The sequence below is a fragment of the Macaca thibetana genome, chromosome 9, assembly GCF_024542745.1.
Source record: "Macaca thibetana thibetana isolate TM-01 chromosome 9, ASM2454274v1, whole genome shotgun sequence".
NCBI lineage: Eukaryota > Metazoa > Chordata > Mammalia > Primates > Cercopithecidae > Macaca > Macaca thibetana.
Genome location: NC_065586.1, coordinates 60,021,417 through 60,048,843, shown reverse-complemented (window position 1 = coordinate 60,048,843; position 27,427 = coordinate 60,021,417). Strand labels below are relative to the sequence as shown.

Genomic DNA, 27,427 nt, shown 5'->3' with positions numbered 1-27,427 from the left:
ACAGGTGTGTGCCAACATGCCCAGCTAAGTTTTGTATTTTTAGTAGAGACAGGGTTTCATCATGTTGGCCAGGTTAGTCTCGAACTCCTGATCTCAGTGATCCACCTGCCTAGGCCTCCCAAAGTGCTAGGATTACAGGCATCAGCCACTCCGCCCAGCCAAGATGACTATACTGATTTTTTATTTGGTGAGTCAGTCCTGAAGTCTGACTCCCTTTCACAATTTCCAAGGAAACCTTTTCTTTACTTTTCTAAATGCTTCTGTCTCTGAGTCTTCCTTTGACTTATGTATTTCCTTTTATATACATAAGAAACTATCTAGAAGGAAACACAAGAAACTGTAACAAAGGTGATGACTGCCACAGAATCCTTGGTCTGTTGCTTTTCCAGCAGAAAACCTCTGTGGCTGGTGGCACCTTTGCCCAAATTTTGGTTGGGCCTGGTAGGCTCGTTTCACTCACTTGGCCTGGCAGGCTATGCTAGGCTTGCATACTGGCCAGGATCCCACGCCTGCCAAGGGTGAGCCAGGCATGGAGCATTGAGGGGTGTGTGAGTAAGCGATCATGGGGTCTGGCCATTGTGCACAGCCAGGCATGCTGGCTGCAGCAGAGCCAGAAGCTCCAGGCACCACCACAGGTGGCAGCTCCCTGTGAGGCTGCGGCTGAACCAGGCATACTGCAAGCAGCTTCCATGGCTGGCACCAGGGAATGTGGTGGTGCTCAGAAGCTTGGAGACACCAGAAACTGAAGAACCCCTGGTGTCACAGCCCTGGCTCAGGGAGCTCCTAGGTCTGGGCTTCCCAAAGGACCACAACTCTTCTCTCTTCTCCCCTTTTTGTCACCCACAATGTGATGAGCAAGGGACATGTTTCAGCCCTGTTTGTGTTACAGCTCTTTCAGCCCCACCATTCCGCAGGTCCTGAGTTCTTGTTTTGCATCCAGGAAGAATGAGGTACACAGACAAGTGGAGGGTGAGTAAGGCAAAGAGGTGCTTTACTGAGCAACAGAACAACTCAGAGGAGACTCACTGAGCAGTGGTAGCTCCTCTCTGCAGGCAGGTAGTCCTGACAAGTGTCCAGCTCTCAGGAGAGGGGAGACCCACAGTGGGTAGCTCCTCTCCACAGGCGGGACGTCCTGACTAGTGTTCAGCTCTCAGCAGAGAGGAGACCGACAGTGGGTAGCTTCTCTCCACAGGCAGGTCATCCCATCCTTTGCCTGAGTCTGGTTGAGTCCTGGGTTTTTATGGGCTTCAGAGGGGAGGAAGTGGATGCTGATTGATCCATGGGAGGCCATGGGTGGGGCCAGAAAAGTACCTTAAGTTCTCATCCCGGTCCATGGGAACTAGCAGCCTGGCCCCCAGACCTAAGGCAGTCCCTGGCCTGAAGGTGGGGTTTCACTGGGGACCTGCCCCTTTTCGCCCAGGAACCTGTCTGCCTCCTGCTGCCATCCACAGTGCCCTGGCTGTTCATGCTGAGGGGTGCCTGCAGGCCCATGCCAAGCTGCCCTCAGTGGTCCCTTGGACTGTCTCCCATGCTCATGGGTGCCCAAAGTCTGGAGGGGGATCAAGATGGCAGAGGGTTGGTTTGTCAGCACTGCCCTGAGTACATGCACACCTGGCCAGGTTGTGACAGCACCGGGCTCGGCCACAACTTTGCTCTGAAATTGGAGCAGGCACCAGGAGTAAGCAGAGGCCAGGCATCAGGAGCAGGCACTTCCAAGCCTGTGGGGGCAGGAGGGCTTCCCAGATTCCGAGAGTGCAGCGATGCCTGGGTATGCAGCTGTGGCTGGGCAGCTGCAGCTGCACATGGGAGGGAAGGGCTCCCACTTGTTCCCAGCTCCTGCCAGCTCCATGGAGCGTGTAGGCCCAGCCAGGACTCCCCCACTGCAGCCAGCATCATGGCAGGAGCTGCTCCAGACTGGCTACTGCTGCCATCGCTACTAGGGTAATGAGATGGGGAGGAATTAGAAGGAAGAGACATGACTAGAGGGACACTTTCACTGCATAGATCTTCATTTTTAATTTTGACAGTAACTGATAATTACCTATTCATAAGTCAATAAATTTAAAATAAAATAAAGAGTATATGTGATATAAATTATTTTGTTTTCTGGACTTAAGAAGTCAGAAGATATCTGAATCAGAATTAGATATGTGTTTTATTTTGGCATGTAATTATTTTGACAGGTGACAAATGTATATAAATCAGAGTAAATCACAAAATGTTTTATCATCTGTCAGTACACTAAGTTTATCACAAAAACCCGTATATCAGGCTCTCACCTCAGGATGGTTGAGTTCTCCTTCTTCTTCTTCATAGGGACCACCAACAATGAATGCATCAGGAATGTTATTAGCTCCTGGAGCCAGAATGTTGGCAATTGGCCACTTTTTGGGCCGGGGAACAGGTTCTCTTTCCCCTCCAAGCTTCAGAGTTCCATTCTTAAATAAAATGGGATAGTCCTTCTACAGAAATAAATACCATATGTCAGGAAAGTTTATAAAGGACTTTGAAATGGACAAGAAGATTAATCAAGTCTTTTCAATGGAATGCTGAGTGTTGTCAAACATACCCCACTATGATTAATCTGATTCTAGAGAGCGGCCTGTGCCTTTCATTGTCTTTGCACTATTTTACAACTCTGTAACCTATAGACATTTGATAATAATGCAAATTATTCTGGTTCATAAATATGCAGATACAGTTTGTCCAGTGGCAATGTAACTGATTATTTCCCTGAAGCTAATGACAAGTTTTGAATTATCGGCAAATTCATTTCAGCATTCCTGATGCCTGTATACTCCTTTGAACTCATTGTCACATTTTACTGATTCCCTCACTAATAAGTTAAATAAAATCTTGGACCAACTTTTGTGTTATTTATTTTATACGAGAGTTGTGTTTATACCTGTTTAAAAATTATCCTTTAGAAAACAAACTAAAATCTGGCAAGGGGCTAAAAATATAGGCATTTTCATGTCTTATAACTTATCCAAAGAATACTTGCAGTAGAAAATTGGTAAAATATATAAGTAGGCAATCTATAGAAGGGGAAATTAGAACATCCAACATTTAAAAAAAAACATGCTACATTTCATTAATAATCAGTAAAGTGCACATTAAAACAATGAGGTAACAGCCAGGCAAGGTGGCTTAATGCCTATAATCCCAACACTTTGGGAGATAGAGCCAGGAGGATCACTTGAAGCCAGGAGTTCGAAACCAGCCTGGGCAACATAGCGAGACCCCTACATCTACAAAAAAAAAATTAAAAATTAGCCAGATGCAATGGCATGCACCTGTAAACCCAACTACGTAGGAGGCTGAGGTGAGAGGATTGCTTGAGTCCAGAAGTTCAAGGTTACTGTAATCTATGCTTGTGCCACTGCACTCCAGCCTAGGTGATGGAGTGAGACCCTGTCTCTTATTAATAGATAGACAGAGAGATATATAGATAGACAAAGGACAGGAACAAGAAGTTTACTGGAAAAGAAAACCAAATGGCCCTTAAATTAAAAGAAAGTTCTATTTCCAACACTATAGCAAACTAAAGTACAACAGATCCTTTATCAGCAACAAACACACAACAAGCTAGATAAAGTAGAACAGCAACAACAACAAAAAGTTATATTTTATCACATAGCCAAGGTCAAAAGAAGTAAATGAAAGTCTAGGCTGGGCACAGTGGCTCATGCCTATAATCCCAGCACTTTGGGAGGCCAAGGCGGGAGGATCACAAGGTCAGGAGTTTGAGACCAGGCTGGCCAATATGGTGAAACCCCGTCTCTACTAAAAATACAAAAATTAGCTGGGCGTGGTGGTGGGTGCCTCTAGTCCCAGCTACTTGGGAAGCTGAGGCCAGGAGAATCCCTTGAACCCAGGAGGCAGAGGTTGCAGTGAGCCGAGATCATGCCACTATACTCCAGCCTGGGCAACAGAGCGAGATTCCGTCTCAAAAAAAAAAAAGAAAGTCTAAAAGTGCCAGAACTGGCAGCAGCAGCAACTCAATACCCAAGGTATAAGCTCATGAGCTGATGCTGTGCCAACCTAGGAAATGTCAGACCCAGACACTACTATACAGAAGCAAGCACGGCCCTGTGCCCAGGCAGGACAGGAAGCTGGAACTAAGGCTGCTGCATTAAACTAGGACCTGGGCGTGGTGGCTCATGCCTGTAATCCCAGCACTTTGGGAGGCTGAGGCATGCAGATGACCTGAGGTCCGGAGTTCGAGACCAGCGTGGCCAAGACGGTGAAACCCCGTCTCTACTAAAATACAAAAAATTAGCTGGGCATGGTAGCGGGCACCTGTAGTTCCAGCTACTCAGGAGGCTGAGTCAGGAGAATTGCTTGAACCCGGAAAGCAGAGGGTGGAGTGAGCCGAGATCATGCCACTGCACTCTAGCCTGGGTGACAGAGCGAGACTCCATCTCCATCTCCAAAAACAAAGCAAAAAAAAAATCTAGAACCTGGAAGGGCAACCTTTCATCAAATATCAGAATAAAGGAGCCGTTTTCAAGTTTAAAATGATGCAAGAAACCTAAAAGAAAAAAATTTAACTATTAAAAAACTTTTGTATACCAAAGCAACGACCCAAATTAAAAATAAATAATAAACCAGAAATAAACATGATAAACTATAAATTGACAAACTTTCAAGAAAACATTATTTTTCTCTACATATGAATTTTTTTGTTTGTTTTTTTTGAGACAGCATTTCACTCTTGTTGCCTAGGCTGGAGTGCAATCTTGGCGCGATCTTGGCTCACTGCAACCTCTGCCTCCTGGGTTTAAGCGATTCTCCTGCCTCAGCCTCCCCAGTAGCTGGGATTACAGGCACCCACCACCATACCCGGCTAATTTTTTGTATTTTTAGCAGAGACAGGGTTTCACCATGTTGGCCAGGCTGGTCTCGAACTCCTAACCTCAGGTGATCTACCTGTCTCAGCCTCCCAAAGTGCTGGGATTAGAGGTGTGAGCCACCACACCCCAGCCAGAATTTAAAAAATCAGTAAGAAAAATACTAAGACCTCCAGAAGAAAAAAAAAATAAAAGGCACTTTCAATTATCAAAATTAGCAAAAACAAAGAAAAAATTTTCAATACAATCCCAAAGTTGGAGAGAGGGCAATGCACAGATCTGCCTCATATAGCTATGTGAGTTGTTCCCTGGAAGGGTGATCAGCCATCTCATTTGCCTAGGACTGTCCCAGTTGTGGTACTGAAAGTCCCATATCCCAGGAACCTCCTAAGTCCTCAGCAAACTGAAGAGTTAATACACAACTTTAGTGGGTCATCACATACACGGCCCTGGAAATAAGACAAGTGAAAGTGTTAACTGAATAGAAGTCTTTTAGCAAGCAATTTAGAAATCTCCATCAAGAGCCTAAGAAACTCCATATCCAATCATTCCTATACCTGGAAATGTGGCCTAAGAAAATAATCTGGAATTAAGAGAAAGTTTTGTTTAATAAAGCACATTGCACAAAATCTGCAAAATGTACACGCAAAAATAATCTGTATAGAAATACACCAAAATTGGCCATTTTAAATGTCTTACATATTTTCTACCATACATTTATATAAATTATATTTAATGCACAATATATAATAAATATGTAAATCATAAACATTAAAATCTGTATATAAAATAGAGATAACCTGTATTTTTCAAGCCTAAAATAAATCTCAGCTATTAGCAGTACAATGTTTTGAATGAAATCTTAGAGGTGAGGAAGAGATGACCATATGAGTACAGACATGTTTGAATCTCTATAAACATCTGGCAGTAGGGCTTTACCTCTCCAAGTGATGGAACTTGCAGACCGACCATGTAGTTCTGCCCAGGACCTGTTGGAATGAAGGATTCAGGCACAGAGTAAGCAGCCTCCAGCGTGACCTTTAGTAGATTGCCCCCTGAGATCTGGGCTGTGGTCAGTAAAGGCTCTGCCACTAATACTTTAACTTCAAGACTGCACTGCTGTAAAAGAATAAAATCATGGAACATTTTGAAAATTGCCAGAGATCTTCCTTTTTTGCATTACCTCATTTGAATCTCATATTACTGTTCAAGATAAGAAGGTAAAGCTTAATTATTTCCATAAGTTGAAATCATGTTCTCTAGGTCCCGTGAGTTGGAGATAGAGCCAAGAAGAGAATCTATTCCTAAACTGTTCCCTTCCCACTCTACCATATTGAGGTAAAGTATATATATAAATACATATAAAACAGGAATTGTAAGAGTCTATTGAAATGTTGGCCAGGCATGGTGGCTCACTCCTGCAATCCCAGCACTTTGGGAGCTAAGGCAGGTGGATCACCTGAGATCAGGGGTTCAAGACCAGCCTGGCCAACACAGTGAAAACCCATCTCTACTAAAAATACCAAAATTAGCCAGGCGTGGTGGTGCACGCTTGTAGTCCCAGCTGCTGGGGAGGCTGAGGCAAGAGAATTGCTTGAACCCAGGGAGGCAGTGAGCTGAGATCGTGCCATTGCGCTCTAGCCTGGTCAACAAGAGTAAAACTCCATCTCAAAAAAAAAAAAAAGGTCGACAGAAGTTGCACATGAGTAAGTTGCACAAAAAAGCTTTTTTGCTAGTCTATATTTTATTATTATTATTGTAATTTTTAAATTAAATTAAATTAAATTTGAGACAGAGTCTCGCTCTGTTGTCCAGGCTGGAATACAGTGGCACAATTTCGGCTCACTGCAACCCCGCCTCCTGGGTTCAGGTGATTCTTCTGCCTCAGCCTCCTGAGCAGCTGGGAGTACAGGCGCACAACACCACGCTCAGCTGATCTTTGTATTTTTAGTAGAGACGGGGTTTCAACATATTGGCCAGGCTGGTCTTGAACTCCTGACCTCGTGATTCGCCCGCCTCAGCCTCCCAAAGTCCTGGGATTACAGGCATGAACCACCGCACCCGGCCTATTTTTGTAATTTAAATGTAATGCTTTGTAATAAGAAAATATTTTTTTTCTGATAGATATGTATATATTCCACATAAATAGGTATAGACATATATGTGTATACCTCTGACATTTTCACTCAGGATACATACAAAGTAGGTTTTAAATGTGTATTGAGGCTGGGCAAGGTAGGCTCTCGCCTGTAATCCCAGCACTTTGGGAGGCCAGGGCAGGCATATTACCTGAGGTCAGGAGTTTGAGACCAGCCTGGCCAACATGGTGAAACCCCATCTCTACTAAAAGAGAATATACATAAAAATTAATCAGGCAGAGTGGTGGGTGCCTGTAATCCCAGGTACTCGGTAGGCTGAGGCAGGAGAATCGCTTGAACCCAGGAAGTGGAGGTTGCAGTGAGCCGAGATCATACCATTGCACTCCAGGCTGGGCAACAAGAGCAAAACTCCATCTCAAAAAAAAAGAATGTGTATCGAATGCTAGGCACTCTGCTCCATCACTAGGGATATAAAGACAAAGAAGACATAGTTCCTTTCAACATAGAACTCATGTCATAGTGCCAAGATTTATGCGAAATCTATACTAGAGACCTGTACAAAATGCTGCAGTCAAGGAAACCAAGGAGGGAGTGAATAATTATTTGGCTGGGTTGACATTTATAGGATAAATAGGCATTTACAACCTGGATTAGCAGAGGAAGGAAAGAAAAAACCATTCTGGATAAGAACAGTTTTTGTGGGCTGGTCCAAAGGTAGTGAGTTATTTCAACTGACTGTTCGCAGTCAGTTACAGATCAAATTCTTTGTTCTATTCTTTCCCGTGTCTCACTACTGCACTTGGCTGGTCTTAGGGGGCAAAAACAGTCTATGTAAAGAGGGATTGGAACAGTATGGTATCTTCCATTTAGGTATATGTAAGTAATTCAGGATTCTGGAACTTGAAGTATTAATATAAGGAAAGGAGTAATGAGAGATGAGGTTGAAGGGGGAGGCTTCCATTATAAAGGATGCTGTATCCCTGCTAAGCAATCTGGACCTTAACTTGTAAGCAGCGGGTGAATCCATGAACTACACAGTACTAAGTAGGGGAAGAGATAAGATCAGATTCACTTTTAAATCATTGTGCAAGCCATGGGGAGGCTGAACTAGAGGGAGGTAAAGGTAGGTACAAGGCTATTTGTAACTATCCAAGTGAGAGATAATAAGGCAATAAAGAGTAGGAATGAAGCCAAAAAGAAAACCTAAAGACACTTAGAAGATGGAAAAGGCAGGATTTGGTGAAAGGCAGATTTGAGGATTGGCTGTAGTTAGGGTCTGAGGGAACAGTCATAGATATAATTTAGGTTCTATGTTCCATGATTTCATGGATGGGTGATGCCACTAGTCAAAAAACTAAGATAAAAGGAAGAGTAGGTTTCAGGGAAGATACTGAGTTCCGTTTTGGAATGTTGAGTTTTAGGTGCCTATGAGATAACATTATAGAGGTATACAGTAGGTGCTTATAAAGTCTGATATTCTAGAATTCCAGAAAGGGGTCTGGGCTAGAACTGTTGGATTAGAAATTTTCAGTGAGAGGCATGCTACCATGCCCTAAAGTATATGAGGTGCTTTCATATACTATTTGATCCATCAGGACATAGCTCAAGAGTTATTTCCATGGTTAAGCCTTCCTTGCCTCTACCCGTGGACAAAGTAACTGATACCTGCTCTATGCCCATGTGCCTCGCTTCACCATTTAACCACACTGGGTTGTAATCTATGATATGTATATTGTGGGCTTTTCAAAGTAGGACTCCGCCTTATTATCTTTGTCTCCCAGAATCTAACACTAAGTGTGCTGTGAGAAGAAAATGCCCGGCTGGGCGCGGTGGCTCAAGCCTGTAATCCCAGCACTTTGGGAGGCTGAGACGGGCGGATCACGAGGTCAGGAGATCGAGACCATCCTGGCTGACATGGTGAAACCCCGTCTCTACTTTAAAAATACAAAAAACTAGCCGGGCGAGGTGGCGGGCGCCTATAGTCCCAGCTACTCGGGAGGCTGAGGCAGGAGAATGGCGTGAACCCGGGAGGCGGAGCTTGCAGTGAGCTGAGATCCGGCCACTGCACTCCAGCCTGGGCGGCAGAGCGAGACTCTGTCTCAACAAAAAAAAAATAAAATAAAATAAAAAAAGAAAAAAAAGAAAATGCCCAATGCATTACACTTAACTGAACTGAACCTTAATAGCAGACAGAATTGTTACACTGAATGGCAGGCTGAAATGTTGAGAGCTAAAACTCTGATTACCTTAGCACTTGATCTAGGAGTTTCTAAGGGTGAGCCTTGCACAGGGTGCAATGGAACTGTTGTTTGAAATGAACTCTGTCCTGCAAAAAGAAGCCCAAGTTGAGCCAAAGAAGAAAGGGTTAAGTTGGGATGACTGCAGGCAGAGATAAATGTGCCCACTTTACCCCTCAAATGCCTCAAATTCATTGAGGCTAATTTCTATATCTCTCTGGGGCTAAGTTTTTATGAGCTTTGCCATTTCTGCTTTTGGGCAAAGCACACATCTGACCTTCCAGTAAGGGAAGAAGGTCCACCACCGCCTGACCAAGAATTAAGGTCTTCTCTTCTTTCTGTTTCTTTTCCTTTGGTAAAACTTCAGTCACAGTTACTAGAAAAATCAAAACAAAGAAAATGAGACATTTAAAACATCCACCCGATAACCAAGGTGCAACACACAAAGCATTGGCAAAGATATGTACGTTAAAAAAAATTAACTTGAAAGTAAAGAAGGCATCAACATCAGTGACTTCTGGTGGAAAATACCGGACCACTTCAGAGACTTTTGAACATTTTGCCTGCAAGTTATAATAAGAAATAGGTTTTAGATCATAATCATGTACATGCATGTGTATAAAAGTAACTGAGGCTGGGCGCAGTGGCTCACGCCTGTAATCCCAGTACTTTGGGAGGCCGAGGAGGGCAGATCACCTGAGGTTGGGAGTTCGAGACCACCCTGAAAAACACGGAGAAACCCCGTCTCTACTAAAAACACAAAATTAGCCAGGCATAGTGCCCCATGCCTGTAATCCCAGCTACTCGGGAGGCTGAGGCAGGAGAATCGCTTGAACCTGGGAGGCGGAGGTTGTGGTGAGCCGAGATCAAGCCATTGCACCCAGCCTGGGCAACAAGAGCAAAACTCCATCTCAAAAAAAGAAAAGAAAAAAAAAGTAACTGATACATATGATTATATAACAAAGCTTCATATAATATTAATCTTTACTACGTCAAAATCCTTAGTTATTTTCTATTCTATTTCATATAGAAGAAATTACTGGTCATAATGCCCATCAATTGATCTTACGAATGGCTAAAAAGTCACAATCTGAAGTTTGAAAAACACTGCTCTAGGGTGGGCGAGGTGGCTCAAGCCTGTAATCCCAGCACTTTGGGAGGCCGAGGCAGGCGGATCATGAGGTCAGGCGATTGAGACCATCCTGGCTAATACGGTGAAACCCCATCTCTACTAAAAATACAAAAACAAAATTAGCCAGGCATGGTGGCGGGCGCCTGTAGTCCCAGCTACTCAGGAGGCTGAGGTAGGAGAATGGCGTGAATCCGAGAGGCAGAGCTTGCAGTGAGCAGAGACTGGGCCACTGCACTCCAGCCTGGGCGACAGAGCGAGACTCTGTCTCAAAAAAAAAGAAAAAGAAAAAAGAAAAAGGAAAACATTGCTCTAGATCCCCTATATTGCCTACCATAAGGCTTGACACATTTTGGAGTAATCCTGCAGCACGCAGAGTATGTACAAAGTTTTTCACTGCAGCATTACTCTGTGTGCTTAACACTTATTATAACAATTTCAAAATTTCAAATACACAAAGTAGAATAGTGTAACAACTATCCATATAACCATAATCTAAATTTAACAATTTTTTTGCTTCATCATATGTAGCTTTGTTTGCTCAAATACTTTTATCATATTTTCTTTGTTTGCTGAAGTACTTTTCAAATAAATTACAGACATCATGACATTTTACTCCTAAATACCAAAATACACAAATCCCAAGTAAGATATTTTCCTAGAAAACCACAATCACTTTACCACATTTGGCAAGTGTGTGATAATAGCATTAAATAATTCCTTAATTCATCTAGTGTCCAGTTGATATTTAACATTTCCCAATTATCCCCAAATTTATTTTATAGCTGGTCTGTTGAAACCAGAATCCACTCAAAGACCACGTGTTGCATTTGGTTGTCATGCTTCTTTTCATTTAGACCAGTCTCCCCTTTCCACATACTTCTTCTCTCAAACATTTCTCTCTTTTGTTGAAGACACCAGGCCAATAGTTACACAGAATGTTACACGTTCTAGATTTGTCTTGTTTTATTCCTCATAGCATTTAATTTGTTTCTCATTTCCTGTGTTTCCTACTTGGGTTCAGTTTCAGCGTTTTCAGCAAGGATAATAGAGTTTGATAACATATTTACCTATGTGGTATGTTATCAAACTCTGTGACCTTTGTAACCTGACAGATGAAAATAGCATCTAAGCATAATTTTATTTTTTATATTAGAATCAGGTTGAAATTTTTTCCATATATTTAAGGACCAGTTATAGTTTCTTTTCCATGAACTTTTCATATTCCTTTCATATGTTTTATATACTTTTCCATTAGATTCTTGCTCTTATTAATATGCAAGAGCTCTTTAAAGGTAAATTTGCCTTCTGTCTAGAAATGAATTGCAAATTGTAATCCAGTTTGTAGCTTGTCTTTTGCAGTTGCTAATGAATATATATATATATTATTTTTCTGTGGTTTCTACAGTTGTGAAATACTTACAAAGGCTTCATCTCTCGATTATTTTAATTCCATGATTTCTTATGGTAGTTACACGATTTAATTTTTTACCCACATTTTATCCAGCTGGTATTTATTTTGGTAGTTTGTTTGTTTTTCAAGACCAGGCCTCACTTTGTCACCTGGGCTGGCATGCAGTGGTGTGATCTCAGCTCACTGCAACCCCTGCCTCAAGGGCTCAAGTGATCCTCCCACCTCAGCCTCTGGAGTAGCTAGGGCTACAAGTGCTCACCACCACACCCAGCTAATTTGTGTGTGTGTGTGTGTGTGTGTGTGTGTGTGTATATATATATATATATATTTTTTTTTCTGAGATGGAGTCTCGCTGTGTCGCCCAGGCTGGAGTGTAGTGGCGCAGTCTCAGCTCACTGCAAGCTCCACCTCCTGGGTTCACGCCATTCTCCTGCCTCAGCCTCCCAAGTATCTGGGATTATACCCAGCTAATTTTTTGTATTTTTAGTTGAGACAGAGTTTCACTGTGTTAGCCAGGATGGTCTCGATCTCCTGACCTTGTGATCCGCCTGCCTTGGCCTTCCAAAGTGCTGGGATTACAGGTGTGTGTGAGCCACCACGCCCAGCCCCAAAGTGTTGGGATTACAGGCATGAGCCACTGCACCCAGCCACTGTTTTTTGTTTGTTTGAGACAGAGTCTCGCTCTGTCACTCAGGCTGGAGCGCAGTGGTGTGATCTTGGCTCACTGCAACCTCCACCTCTCAGGTTAAGTGATTCTCCTGCCTCAGCCTCCTGAGTAGCTGGGACTACAGGCACGCTCCACCACCCCCAGCTAATTTTTGTATTTTGAGTAGAGATGGGGGTTTCACCATGTTGACAGGCTGGTCTTGAACTCCTGACCTTGTGATCCACCCACCTCAGCCTCCCAAAGTGCTGGGATTACAGGCTTGAGCCACTGTGCCTGGCCCATTACATTTTTTTAATTCAATTGAGATCTTCCAGTTCTTGGAATGACTTATGGCTTTCAGGTGAAACCTGGACTTTTCCTGTTGTTATGAATCTCTGGATCTCACTTACACCTTCTGTTTTCAGCTGGCGTTTTCCAACACCACCCCAACAGAAGAAGGAAGGAGATGCTGCCTCATTACTGCCAAGTTGGGGGTGGAAGTCTAGGTTCCCTACTCAGCCTCCGCTGACACCTGATGTGGGCAGTTCCTCATTACTGTTGAGCAGGGGAATTGGAGTCCTGATTCCTTACTTGGTTTCCACTGATACCACAGTGGGTGTGGACTTATTACACCTGGGTGATGGTGAAAGCTCTGACTCTAAACTAGGCCTCCTCTGATACCACTCCAGTGGGAAGCAAAAGGGCACCTTGTTACTGACAGTTTGGGAGAGAAGTGCAAGATTCTTGTGGTCTCCACTAACATTATGAGGGGTGGGAAGGGGAATCATTACCAGAGGGGATAAAAGTCCTGGTTCCCTACTTGGTCTTCTCTGACATCACTAGGGTAATGGAGAATCTCATTTTTGAGCTTTGTGAGAGTGGAAGTCTAAGCTCTCCACTCAGCTTGATTGAGGGTGGGGGCTACAGTTTTTTTTTCCTATGGTTTTTAGCTGGAGTAAGGAATTACTCTCTAAAACTTTTCTGTCTTATTAGGCTGCCCCTTTCATAGTCTTTTGGCTAAACAGAGCAGACTTTTATCAGGCTTGCTTTCTTTTTCTTTTTTTGGTCTGTGCCCATTGGTGTCTCCAGGTTGCCACCTTCTTCAGCAAGAAGTATGAGATATATAAGGCAAAAAGAAAACCCAAGGAACTCACCACTGTGTCATTCCCCAGGTCCCAAGTTTCCTTCTCTCCACCTTTCAGAGTCTCTTATTTTTATATATAATGTCCAGGGTTTGTAGTTGTATTCAGTGGGAGGAATAGAGAAAAGTACATCTATTCCATCTTCTCAAAAGTTTTGCTTTTAATCCTTTTTATTTCTAATTAATGCGCTTAAGATTATAAATGTACCTCTAAGTACAACTTTAACTATATCCCACGAATTCTGATATTTGGTGTTTTACTGTTGATCTCTTCCAAATGCTTTGCAATTTTTATTATGACTTTTTTATTTGTCCCATAAATTATTCATAAGTATGTTTTTAAATTTCGAAATAGTATTTTGGCTATCTTTTTGTTATTGATTTCTAATTTTGTTGATTGTTACATTTTGGCAGAAAAGGTGTCTCTATGCTATTGATCCTTTGATCTATGGTAGGACTTGCTTTATCGCTTAGAATGTGGCCAACTGCTATCATAAAAATGCTCCTCCTGTGTTTTAAAAACATATATATTCTTTAATGGTTAGTACAAGCCTATGATTATTCCTAGGGAAGACTTTTTTCTCTACCCAGGATCTAGACAGAGATGCTTAAGCAGATTTTATTTTCCTGTTCCATACTTTTTGAGATCTTAACTTGTGATGGGGAGGTGATCTCAGTCTCTATTCCCCCATCAACAGCAGCCAAAGGTTTTCTGTCCTTCTGAGAGCATTAAAACCCAAGCCCCTAGGTTTTGGAGTACTGCCTTCTCCCTGCACACTTCCACTAACACATACACACCAACAGCAGCTGTTCAAGATTTCCAGGTTTCAGTTCCTGCCTTGCTTCTGGGAACAAAGGAAGTGCCCTTTCTTTCTCATGATTTTAGTTACATGTTTAAAAGAATGTTTTGGTTCTGCTTTTCCCATCCAACATGATAGGGAAGAAGGCAATCAGGACATTGATTTTTAGAACCACGAGGACTTACAGAACACAGGTTTGTGAGCGAGGTCATCTAAAGTGATTCCTCCTTCAGGATTAAACTCAAAACTGCTAGTGAAGTTGTATTTTGCACTTCCTTCTGGAGAAACAGTAATTTTTGCAGAGTCTCCCAGAACCACTTGATTGAATTCTGCCCGAATAAAGGTAACTGGAGTATCTCCTTTAAAACCTTTCTGTTGGCAGAAACACACCACTTTACAATTATATTTAAATAGAGAATTTTCCTACACATCTGGCAACCCATTTTGATTTGGGCTAAATAGCATTTTTCATTTTTTCCTAACAAGCAACATCACAAATACAAAAGGAATAGGTAGAAAAATAATTAAACAAATCTAGTTTTACTTAAATGCAACATTCCATTTAAGTGCTGTTATGTTGGAGTTTTGAAAACAACATTTATTGTGTTTCACCTGATAATAGAAGTATACTGAGGAACATTTTTAAAAGAAAGAAAATTAATTACCTGCAATCTTACTGTAACATGTAAGCATTATTAACATTTTAGAATATATTTTCTAGCGTTTTGTTGTGAATATATGGATGTGCACGTGTATACCCATACACACACACATAGATACATTTTTTTTTTTTTGAGGCGGAGTCTGGCTCTCTTGCCCAGGCTGGAGCGCAGTGGCCGGATCTCAGCTCAGTGCCAGCTCCGCCTCCTGGGTTCACGCCATTCTCCTGCCTCAGCCTCCCGAGTAGCTGGGACTACAGGCGCCCGTCACCTCACCCGGCTAGTTTTTTGTATTTTTTAGTAGAGACGGGGTTTCACTGTGTTAGCCAGGATGGTCTCGATCTCCTGACCTCGTGATCCGCCCGTCTCGGCCTCCCAAAGTGCTGGGATTACAGGCTTGAGCCACCGCGCCCGGCCGATACATTTTTATATATGCATTTTAAAACAAAGTGGAGCTCATTAATTACATCCTCTTTGAAATGATCTTTTTAAACTTAATATACTGAATATTTTCCCATTTCATTATACTCCTAATTTTTAGTACATCACATTGTTGTTGTTGTTGTTTTAATTAATCAAATAGAATTAATCACAAGGGAAACTCTGGAAGAATTCAGATCCTTCTCAGGAGAAAGGGAAAAAATTATATGTGAACTGCTGTCTAGGGAAACTAAAACCACTGTTTCTTTCATCCTATTAAATTTAGTATTCAAATTGCCGAGTATTTGAGACACACAGTAATGTGACTTGGAGATCACAGACTAACAATAAGGAACACTGAGGCGGAATGCCACTGCTATATAAAGCCAGGAGGTTTGGAGGTAGAGAATGAAGCAAAATTCCATTACTCCTGCAGGTACTCCCAAACTAAGGATTTTGTAAATTTCCAAAAGTAACTTTACCAAATCATATCCCTCTGTCACGGTGATCTGCACGAGTCTGCCTGTTGATGGCACTTGCTCCATATCACCAACTGGGAAAAGTCCCTCTGGTTTTCTTTGGTCTCTGTAAACAGAATGAATCAACCTGTCCCCTCATGTACCAGAGCTGCAAAAGTACCCATATTCCATCATAACCAATACCAGGGAGAACCTAAGGAAATACCATAGTCCAGCACTGTTTTATTCCCCACATCCAACCTTTGCTGCTGGACAGGCAGTGCTTTAGGGAGCTGGTCACAAGGATGATTTCACTGGTTAGCACTAAAAGATGTTTATACAGGTAACTAACCCATTAAGCACAAAGTCTCACAAGACAAAGTAGGAACACCTTGACCTCCCATACCCTACATCAAGGGTCCCCAGCCCGAGTCATGAACCAGTACCAGCCCGTGGCCTGTTAGGAACCGGGCCGCACAGCAGGAGGTAAGCAGCAGGCAAGCAAGCAAAGCTTCAATTCTATTTACAGCCATTCCACATCACCTGCATTACCACCTGAGCTCTGTGTCCCGTCAGATCAGTGGCGGCATTAGATTCTCACAGGAATGTGAACCCTATTATAACTGAGTACATGCAAAGGATCTAGAATCAAATGCCTGATTTGTCACTGTCTCCCATCACCCAGAGATAGAACTGTCTAGCTGCAGGAAAACAAGCAGGGCTCCCACTGATTCTACATTATGGTGAGTTGTATATTTCATGATATAGGCTGGGCGCAGTGGCTCATGCCTGTAATCCCAGCACTCTGGGAGGCGAGGCGGGCGGATCACGAATCAGGAGTTCGAGATCAGCCTGTCCAATATGGTGAAACCCCATCTCTACTAAAAAATACAAAAATTGCCGGGCGCGGTGGCTCAAGCCTGTAATCCCAGCACTTTGGGAGGCCGAGACGGGCGGATCACGAGGTCAGGAGATCGAGACCATCCTGGCTAACACGGTGAAACCCCGTCTCTACTAAAAAATACAAAAAAGTAGCCGGGCGAGGTGGCGGGCGCTTGTAGTCCCAGCTACTCGGGAGGCTGAGGCAGGAGAATGGCATAAATCCGGGAGGCGGAGCTTGCAGTGAGCTGAGGTCCGGCCACTGCACTCCAGCCTGGGTGACAGAGCGAGACTCCATCTCAAAAAAAAAAAAAAAAAAAAAAAAAAAAAAATACAAAAATTAGCCGGGTGTGGTGGCATGTGCCTGTAGTTCCAGCTACTTGGGAGGCTGAGGCAGGAGAATCACTTGAACCTGGGAGGTAGAGGTTGCAGCAAGCTGAGATCACACCACTGCACTCCAGCCTGGGCGACAGAGTGACTCCGTCTCAAAAAAAATACATAGGCCGGGCGCGGTGGCTCACGCCTGTAATCCCAGCACTTTGGGAGGCCAAGGCAGGCAGATCATGAGGTCAGGAGATCGAGACCAGCCTGGCTAACATGGTGAAACCCCATCTCTACTAAAAATACAAAAAAATTAGCCAGGCATGGTAGTGGGCACCTGTAGTCCCAGCTATTCTGGAGGTTGAGGCAGGAGAATGGTGTGAACCCGGGCGGCGGAGCTTGCAGTGAGCCGAGATTGCGCCACTGCACTGCAGCCTGGGCGACAGAGCAAGACTCCATCTCAAAAAAAAAAAAATATATATATATATATATATTTTAATTATTATATATTACCATGTAATAATAATAGAAATAAAGTGCACAATAAACGTAATGTGCTCCAATCATCCCCAAATCATCCCCGCTGCCCCCAGTCTGTGGAAAAATTGTCTTCCACAAAACTGGTCTCTGGTGCCAAAAAGGTTGGGGACTGCTGCCGTACATCCTTCACAGTGTTCTCTGGTAACCTTTTTTTTTTTTAATCTGCAAAGCTCCCTTCAAACATTATTTAACTTCTCAGTTTTACAAAAATATATTTTGAGAGCAGGAAAGAAGCAACCACATAAAATGGTAGTCCATTGGAAAAGGTCTTAATATATATACCTTATTTAGTCAGATATACTGTCAATTTTACAATACTAAGGGCACAAACAATTTCAAAAATAAATTGGATATTTGTTTTTTAGAAAAGGTCTTTTCTCTCCCCTTCCTTCCTTCTTTTTTTTTTTTTTGTTTTTGTTTTTTCAGGCTCTCACTCTGTCACCCAGGCTGGAGTGCAGTGGTGCGATCACAGCTCACTGCAGCTTCAACCTCCCAGGCTCAAGTGATCGTCCCACCTCAGCCTCTTGAGTGGCTGGGACTATAGGCATGCGCCACCACGCCCAGCTAATTTTTGTATTTTTCGCAGAGACAGGGTTTCACCACGCTGTCTAGGCTGGTCTCGAAGGCTAGGCTCAAGCAATTCGCCCACTCAGCCTCCCAAAGTGCTGAGATTAAAAGGCATGAGCCACTGTGCCTGTTGAAAAGGCCTTATTTTCTAACTCAATTCAAACATTTACTGAGGACATACTATGCTAAGTGTATTTGGTGATACAAAAGAGAAAACGACATCTTACAGCCTTCAGACTTTATCATTATCCTGCCTCTTCTCAGCTACTCCAGCATTTTTCCAGACACCTAAAAGTCTCAGATCATTTGTTCAACAACATATTTCTGGGCTGTTTCAGGGCTTTAGTGGCACTGACAACTTCTTTGTCAAATGTACATTTAAAATGCCCTTTTGTATCAGTCTTCTTTCCTTTTCAATAATATGGCATTAGGCCTTCATTACCCTTCTGCTAGACTGTAACAAAAGCCTCCTAACTGGTGTCTCTGACTCCAGTTTCTCACTCTAACTCATCCCGCTTCTGTAAGAACTGCTCATTGAAAAAAACTTTGTTAAGCTTGGCACTGTGGTGGGTGCTGAGGATACAAGAGATAAGATGTGAACTCTCTAACCTCAAGAAATTTAAAATCTAGTGAGGACGAGAGATGTGTAACTAGACCAGGAGTCATAATCTGTGAGACAGCTGCTCTGACAGAGGAAAAGAAGGGAGGAGTGAAAGAAGGAAAGGGAGGGAAGAAGTGCTCTGACAGAGGAAAGGAGGAAAAGGGGGGTGGAAATTTATTTTTTATTTTACAAATATAAAGAATGTGAGAAGTAAGGAAATTAACTGATTATAGCCAGTGTACCAAGTGTGCTTCACATTTATTATCTTAAACGTAGCCTCCCTTCTAAGTGATTCTTAAATCTCTGTTTGAGTGAAAAAAACTGAGCTTCAGAGAAGTTTGTTATCATACCAGCAATCATACAGCAAGGAAGTGCTGCATGAAGCTGGGACCTAGCTGGATTTGAGAATACGTGTGCATGCCAGGAAAATCTTGGAGGAAGTACCCTGGAACTATGTCTTAATAGAGTAAAGGGAAGGATATTCCAAGAAAGGCAACAGATTTTAAAACGTTCAGAGGCAAAACAACACACATAGCAAGTAGCAAGTAGCTTGCAGCGGTGGTGTAAGAAGAAATAGGGAGAAAATGAGATGAGACAAGCAGATAACTACCTTATTAAAGTACAGATCTGATCATACCACTGTCTTGTTCCCTCTCACCTACCAAACAAAGTTAAACTGTAACACTACAGTTTAACTGTGGTTAAATGTAGTACTACATTCAGGGCTTTCTAGGATCTTGCAGTGCCAGTCAACTCCCCTCTTCTAGCTTATGCTCTTGCTTAGTATTTTTCAAAGATCACCTGCATTTAGTCACTTCTGAACCTTTGCATTTTTCCTTCCCCCTGGAATGATCTCTCCCTTTCTACTCATTCCGTCTCTACAGCAAATCCTACTCATCCTTTAAAATCCAGCTCAAATGCTTCCTAGTCCATGAAGCTTCCCAGTCGGTAAAACCTGCCTTTCCTCTGAATTCATTTAGCACTTTACACGTCTCTTGTGGCATTACCACAAGCTGTCCTGTTTATGAAGACTGGGTATTCAAAGGACCTTTCCTACTTAGTAACTATGTGCCCCTGGGCAAAAGCCTAACTTCTCTAAGCCTCAGTTTCACCTTCTGTAAAATGGATAACTTCCAACCTGTTTCACATTGTGAATACCCCCTAAAATATTAAAGCTGTTTAAGCTATGAAGCACTGCACAAATGATATTATTAATATGCAGCGTTTGTCCTGAGAGCTCAATTACACCTTCGAAGGCATGTGACCTTCACGCATATTTACGGGCCCCGAGTGCCTGGCACCATGTCTTGTACACAAGAGGCGTTCGCGTCGTCTTTGAACTATGAATGCAAGAAATAGGACTAAAGTTATGATCAGGGCAGCTAGGGTGGGGACTCTTGTTGCCCCCGGCAAGGCACGCATTTCTTGTCATCTGCTCGGAAGAAGCTACAAGGGGAGAGTCCAGTGAGAAAAAGGTTGGACGAAAGAGGCGATGTGACTGGGTCTGGTCTGGGGGACAAGCGCAGTCCGCGCGGAATGAGACCTACGTCGAGAAGCGGTTAAGGAGGACCTACGTCGAGAGGCGGTTAAGGAGGACCTACGTCCGCGCTCCTGTGGAGGTCGCCGGGCTGGGGCTGGAGGCAGAGTCCGCGCCTGGCCGGGCCAGCGGCTTTTCGGTCTAAATAACGGGGTTTTCAGCCTGGACTTAGCTGAGGGAGCAGAAGATCGGGGTGACGGCTGTGGTGTGGCCGCAGGACCGGGGTGGGGAGGCCGGGAAGAGAGGGTTTCTTCAGGAGGGATCGCTGTTTTACCTGCAGCAGCCTCAGTTATGTTTTTGACAACTATAGCAACCAACTACCTCTCGCGAGAACTTACTTTTGGCAATCGCAGCAAGTTTATTCCAAGACTCGCGATAACCCTCTGGGGACTAGAGCAGGTAGCGCGACCCTGAGCTTCTGCGCCTGCGCCCTAGCGCCGGCTGTAGCCCTGTCATTTCGAGTCCCTGCTGTTTCCGCGGATGCTTTACCTTGGCAAGCGTTTGGGTTAAGTGCACAGGTTTCCATCTTTACATTTTGCTTTCTGGACTCTTTTATTTCAATATTTCTCCATAATAGTAGGGAAAAAAGCATAAGGAAGTTTAAAGACAAAGGCCTTTATTAAACTGATTTGAAAACATCATTTAAATATTTGTGCGTGAAATATGCAATATTTTAAAAATAAGCCTGTCACGCACTGTTGATGAGAGTGCAAAATGACCCTGCTTCTAGGTGCTCAATATTTGTACAATAAACAGACCTGAAGTTTATGATGTTAATACAAACTTTTAATATTCAAAATTTAACATTAAAGAGCTAAAATAGCAAAACACAATAGCAACAACCTGGAAACAACCCAAGTGCCCGTCGACGGAATAGTGAATGAGTGGACCAATAAACTGTGGCATATTCACAAAGAGGCATATTACAGGCAGTCAAAGTTAATGAACTGCACAACGCAGATGAATTTTAGCAATATGTATACTTTAAATTGTTGCAGTATTAAGAGCCAGCTTGAAGGGACTCCCTTGGGCCAAATGAGGGACAATTTGAGCATGAAGTAAACAACACCATAACGGATTACAATCCATTGAATATGCAAGTCCGTGTTGATATAGAGAAACAGGAAAACTCCTTCGAAGTAGGATGCCAACACAGAAGTGTAGCAAGAAGGATGGAAATAGAGAACTACCATTTGACAACTACTGAGGAGGATGACTCAGGCAGGAGTGTTCAATGGACGCTAAGGCTGGTGGGTAGATGTTCTGTGAGGCATAGAATACTGGGGTGATTTTGGAATGCTTCTCCCATGGACTACTACTCGATTTCAGAGGGGAAAACAGTGAATGGAAGCAACCAACATGATCAGGTGATCATGGTTAACATCATCAGTGTTGGGAGGAGTCTACATTGTGAGCCTCCTGATGAAACACACTAAAATCCACAAAGTATCCCTTTTGGTTTTCCTACCATCAAAGGAACTCAGGTTGTAGACCATCCAAGGACAGGAAAGACTGGGAACTGTCTCTGACTGAGGTTATATGACAACTAAATGCAATATGTATCTCTGTATAGCATTCTGGACCAGAAAGGAAAACCACATTGTTAGGACAGTTGGCAAAATGTGAATTAGCTCTGTGAATCACATACCACCGTGAACATGCCCGATCTCGTCTGAACTGGATGGTATGTTGTACCAATATTGAATCCCTGATGAGGAAGTTTGTTTGTTGTTAGGTAGGAGAGTGTCCCTGTTTAGGGGAAAATAAACACTGGTGTGTTCAGGAGTGATGAGAAACTATCTCTACAATTTGCTCTCTTGACTCTCAAAAGGTCCAGAAAAAGACTAACAAGGGATACATACACATGTACACTCACATACGCACATGCATGCACACATGTACGCATACACACACAGTGAGCAATGAAACAAGTGCAATAAAGTGTTAACTATTTGGGAATCTGAGTGCAGGGGACATGGGACTTCCTTACACGATTTGGGCAACTTTTCTATACATTTGAGATCATTTCAAAACAAATTATTAAAATATATACATACGCATAGCCACTCTACCTGGGAAGTTCTTTGCTTAGGATATAGAGTTACCAGAGTCAAAATTTAAAATTTTTGTTTATGTGAATAAAGAAACATTATAAATACTAAAAGAAATACTTTTTGGAACTTGCAGTGTTACAGGTAATAAAGGTTCTCAAAATAAAACTACTGTGGCACTACTGAGTAAGGATTTCTCTCTGGATTTTTTCCCAAGTGAGGGTTTTGGGTAAATTTGCACTGAGGCAGCTATCTCACTTGCAAATGACACACTTTTTCTACATAATAAGCTGGGTTAGGCCGAGTTTTTAATAGGGAGCTGTTCTTCCAGAAATCGCTCATGATCTTGATCTACTTAGTACTTTGCTTCAAGGTCTTAGGCAAGCAAGGATAAATAACAGATGTCACTTCTTTAAACATAATTAATCTCCATTCAACTGTAGGGTACCTGAGAGCAAGGGCTGTATGTTACAATTTTCTTTTTTCTTTTTTTTTAAGACAGAGTCTCACTCTGTAGCCCAGCCTGGAGTGCAGTGGCACAATCTGGGTTCACTGCAACCTCCACCTCCTGGGGTCAAGTGATTCTTGTGCCTCAGCCACCGGAGTAGCTGGGATTACAGGCACCCATCACCACACCCGGCTAATTTTTGTATTTTTAGTAGAGACAGGGCCATGTTGGCCAGGCTGGTCTTGAACTCCTAACCTCAGGTGATCCACCCACCTCAGCCTCCCAAAGTGCTAAGATTACAGGCGTGAGCCACCATGCCTGGCCTTTTTTTGTTTTTTGTTTTTTGTTTTAATTGAGACAGTCTTGCTCTGGAGTTCGGTGGCATGATCTCGGCTCACTGCAACCTCCGCCTCCCGGGTTCATGTGACCCTCCCGCCTCAGCCTCCCGTGTGTGTGTGTGTGTGTGTGTGTGTGTGTGTGTGTGTGTGTGTGAATCTTCTTTTATTCTCCTACAGTGCTTAGCAGTGGCCACTCTATTTGAAAGGCATTCAATACTTTTTGACTGATTTAAAACATCCACTTGTGTATGGAAAAAGCCCTCTTTAGTGGTATGGACAATATAATAGTACTGGAATCATAATAAAATCATCTACATATGCAAACCAATTTCAGGGAAAAAAAACTATAAAAATCTCTTTCTAATAAAATTCAAATGCCTTGGTCTGAGTTTCAAAGGCCTCCACTAAATGATGCACTAGCTCAACAAATTCCTTTCTCATTACTCCAAAAGACATGTTTCTAATTAGCTAATTTGTTACTTCCAAAGTCAACATATTTCTGACACTCAGTAAAACAATCAAATGTATTGCTCATCCTCAAATTGATCTACAGATTGAGAGCAATCACAATTAGAATCCCGACTTTTTTTTCCAGAAATTAACAAGCTGATCCTAAAATTCATATAGAAAAGCAAGGGACCCACAGTAGCCAAAACAATCTTGAACCAGAAGAACAGTCGGAAGACTCACACTCTCCAATTTCAAAACTTTCTACAAAGTTGCAGTAATCAAGTAATGAAGACAATAATAAAGGCATAAAGATAGCCATATAGATCAAAAGAATCAACTGAATTGAGAGTTCAGAAATAAACTCTTACATTTATGGTCAATTGATTTTTAACAAGAGTGCCAAGATGATCTAATGGGATGTGGGAGGGAGGGCAGTAATATAGTCTTTTAAACAAATGGTACAAGAAAAAACAATGTCCACATTCAAAGAATGAATTTGGACCCTTACCTAACACCATATACAAAAAATAACTCAAAATGAACCAAAGACCTAAATGTAAGAACTAAAACTATAAATTTGAGGGTTTTCTATTTCTGTGAAGAATGTCATTGCAATGTTGATAGAGACTGTGTTGAATCTGTAGAGCACTTTTGAAGTATGAACATTTTAGCAGTGTTAATTATTCTAATCCATGAACATAGGATACTTTTTTTTTGTAGTAATTGTGAATGAGATTGCTTTTTTTTTTTTTCAGATAGTTCACTAAGGCATATAGAAATGCTACTGATTTTTGTATGTTGCTTTTGTATCCTGCAACTTTACTGAATTTATTACTTCTAGCAGTTTCTTGGTAGAATCTTTAGGGTTTTCTGTGTATAAGTTCATGTCATCTGCAGACAGGAAGTTTGACTTCTTTCTGTCCAATTTAGATGTCCTTTGTTTCTTTCTCTTGCCTAATTACTCTGGCTAGGACTTCCAGTACTATGTGACTAGAAGTAGTGAAAGTGGCTATCCTTATCTTGTTCCAGATTTTAGAGAAAAAGCTTTCAACATGTCCTCATTAAGTATGTTAGCTGTGGGTCTGTCATACATGGTCTTTATTGTACTGAGGTATGTTCCTTCCACATCTAATTTGTTGAGAGTTTTGTTTTGTTTGGTCATGAAGGGATGTTGAACATTACCAAATGCTTTTTCCACGTCTACTGAGATTATCATATGGCTTTTATCTTTTGTTCTGTTAGTGTGATGTATCACAAAAATTGACTATCCACATGCAGAAGAATAAAACTAGACCCCTATCTCTCACCATTTACAAAAATAGCCTCAAAGGGGATAAAATATTTAAGCATAAGACCTGAAACTATTAAACTATTAGAAAAAAAAACAACACAGGAAAAAATGCTTTTGACATTGGTCTGAGCAAGGAATTTTTGGATAACCCTCAAAACACAGGCAACAACAACAACAAACATAGACAAGTGGGATTACATCAAACTAAAAAGCTTCTGCACAGCAAAGGAAACAATCAATAGATTGAAGAGACAGCATATAGAATGGGAGAAAATATTTACAAACTATGCATCTGACAAGGGGTTAATATCCAGAATATATAAGAAACTCAACACCAAAAAAGAAAAAAAAATGCAAAAAACAAAAACCCCCACAAATAATCTGATTTTAAAATGGGCAAAAGATCTAAATAGACGTGGCCGGGCGCGGTGGCTCAAGCCTGTAATCCCAGCACTTTGGGAGGCCGAGACAGGCGGATCACAAGGTCAGGAGATCGAGACCATCCTGGCGAACCCGGTGAAACCCCATCTCTACTAAAAAATACAAAAAACTAGCCGGGCGAGGTGGCGGGCGCCTGTAGTCCCAGCTACTCGGGAGGCTGAGGCAGGAGAATGGCGTGAACCCGGGAGGTGGAGTTTGCAGTGAGCTGAGATCCGGCCACTGCACTCCAGCCTGGGCGACAGAGCTAGACTCCGTCTCAAAAAAAAAAAAAAAAAAAAAAAAAAAAAAAAGATCTAAATAGACATTTCTCGAAAGAAAGTATACAAATGGCCAATAGATTTATGAAAAAATGTTCAACATCACTAAACATGAGGAAAATGCAAATAGTGTATCTACACAAACATAGATAGCATAGCCTACCACATACCTAAGTCACATAGAGTATATCCTATTGCTTCTAGGCAACAAACAGGTATGGCACGTTACTATACCGAATACTGTAGGCAATTTTAACACAATGGTAAGTACTTGTGTATCTAAACATAGAAAAAGTACAGTAAAAATATGGTATAAAAGATAAATAGTACACCTGTAGAAGGCACTCATAATGAATGGCACTTGCTGGCCTAGAAGTTGCTTTGGGTGACTGAAGGAATGAGTAGTGAGTGAATTGTGAAGGCCTACGACATTACTATATACTACTGCAGACTTAATAAACACTATATAATTAGGCTACACTAAATTTATTTTAAAACTTTTAAATAATACATTTACTTTAGCTTACTGTAACATTTTCCTAAACATTTTTTTTTTCCCTTGGAGTTAGCGTCTCGTTCTGTCACCCTGGCTGGAGTGCAGTGGCATGATCATGGCTCACTGCAGCCTCAATCTTCTTGGGCTCAAGCAAACCTCCTGCCTTTTTGTATTTTTTTGTAGAGATGGGGTTTCACCATGTTGCTCAGGCTGGTCTTGAATTCTTGGGCTCAAGTGATCCACCTGCCTCGGCCTCCCTAAGTGCTGAGACTACACGCGTGAGCCACTGCACTCAGCCTAAACTTTTTTTTTTTTTTTTTTTTTTTTTTGAGACGGAGTCTCGCTCTGTCGCCCAGCCCAGGCTGGAGTGCAGTGGCGCGATCTCGGCTCACTGCAAGCTCCGCCTCCCGGGTTCACGCCATTCTCCTGCCTCAGCCTCCCGAGTAGCTGGGACTACAGGCGCCCACAACCACGCCCGGCTAATTTTTTGTAATTTTTAGTAGAGACGGGGTTTCACCGTGGTCTCGATCTCCTGACCTTGTGATCCGCCCGCCTCGGCCTCCCAAAGTGCTGGGATTACAGGCGTGAGCCACCGCGCCCGGCCTAAACTTCTTAACTTTTTGACTCTTATAGCTATACAAAAATATTTTCTGTACGTCCTTATAAGTTTTTTAAAAATTATTTTTTACAGGCCTTCTACAGGTATACTATTTATCTTTTATACCATATTTTTACAGGTGGCTCACGCCTGTAATCCCAGCACTTTGGGAGGCTGAGGCAGGTGGATCATAAGGTCAGGAGATGGAGACCATCTGGCTAATATGATGAAACCCCGTCTCTACTAAAAATACAAAAAAATTAGCCGGGTGTGGTGGCGGGCGCCTGTAGTCCCAGCTACGCAGGAGGCTAAGGCAGAAGTATGGCGTGAACCCAGGAGGAGGAGCTTGCAGTGAGCGGAGATCATGCTGCTGCACTCTAGCCTGGGTGACAGAGTGAGACTCTGTCTAAATAAATAAATAAATAAATAGTTTTTTACTTTTTGAGCTTTGTTAAAAACTAAGACACAGGTCAGGTGTGGTGGCTCTGGCCTGTAATCCTAGCACTTTGGGAGGCTGAGGTAAGAGGACTGCTTGAGTCCAGGAGTTACCAGCCTGGGGTGACATGGTGAGACCACGTCTCTTCAAAAAACTTAAAAATTAGTGTGGTGTGATGGCAAAAGCCTGTAGTCCCAGCTACTTGGGACGCTGAGGCAGGAGGATCGCTTGAGGCCAGGAGTTCAAGGCTGCAGTGAGCAATTATTACACCACTGCACTCCAACCTGGGTGACAGAGCAAGACCTCAAAAATAAAAAAAA

The 27,427-nt window shown here is 42.5% G+C and overlaps 2 protein-coding genes across 7 annotated transcripts in view; one reads left to right on the top strand and one right to left on the bottom strand.

The window, feature by feature from the left end:
- The window catches only part of CFAP70 (cilia and flagella associated protein 70), a 116,281-nt gene extending 95,563 nt beyond the window's left edge, over positions 1–20,718 (bottom strand). For 2 of the 6 annotated variants that reach the window (XM_050803407.1, XM_050803410.1), the window contains exons 1-7: positions 20,366–20,569; positions 15,881–15,983; positions 14,505–14,691; positions 9,467–9,565; positions 9,199–9,278; positions 5,793–5,972; positions 2,280–2,462 (exon numbers count right to left, since the gene is read on the bottom strand). In XM_050803407.1, the coding sequence (XP_050659364.1) occupies positions 2,280–2,462; positions 5,793–5,972; positions 9,199–9,278; positions 9,467–9,565; positions 14,505–14,691; positions 15,881–15,943 (792 nt within the window). In that variant the 5' untranslated portion in view covers positions 15,944–15,983; positions 20,366–20,569. The other 4 variants (XM_050803409.1, XM_050803408.1, XM_050803411.1 and 1 more) reach the window with 4 other exon arrangements.
- FAM149B1 (family with sequence similarity 149 member B1) overlaps positions 1–27,427 on the top strand; it is a 519,129-nt gene that overhangs the window by 190,117 nt on the left and 301,585 nt on the right. The window lies entirely within an intron of this gene.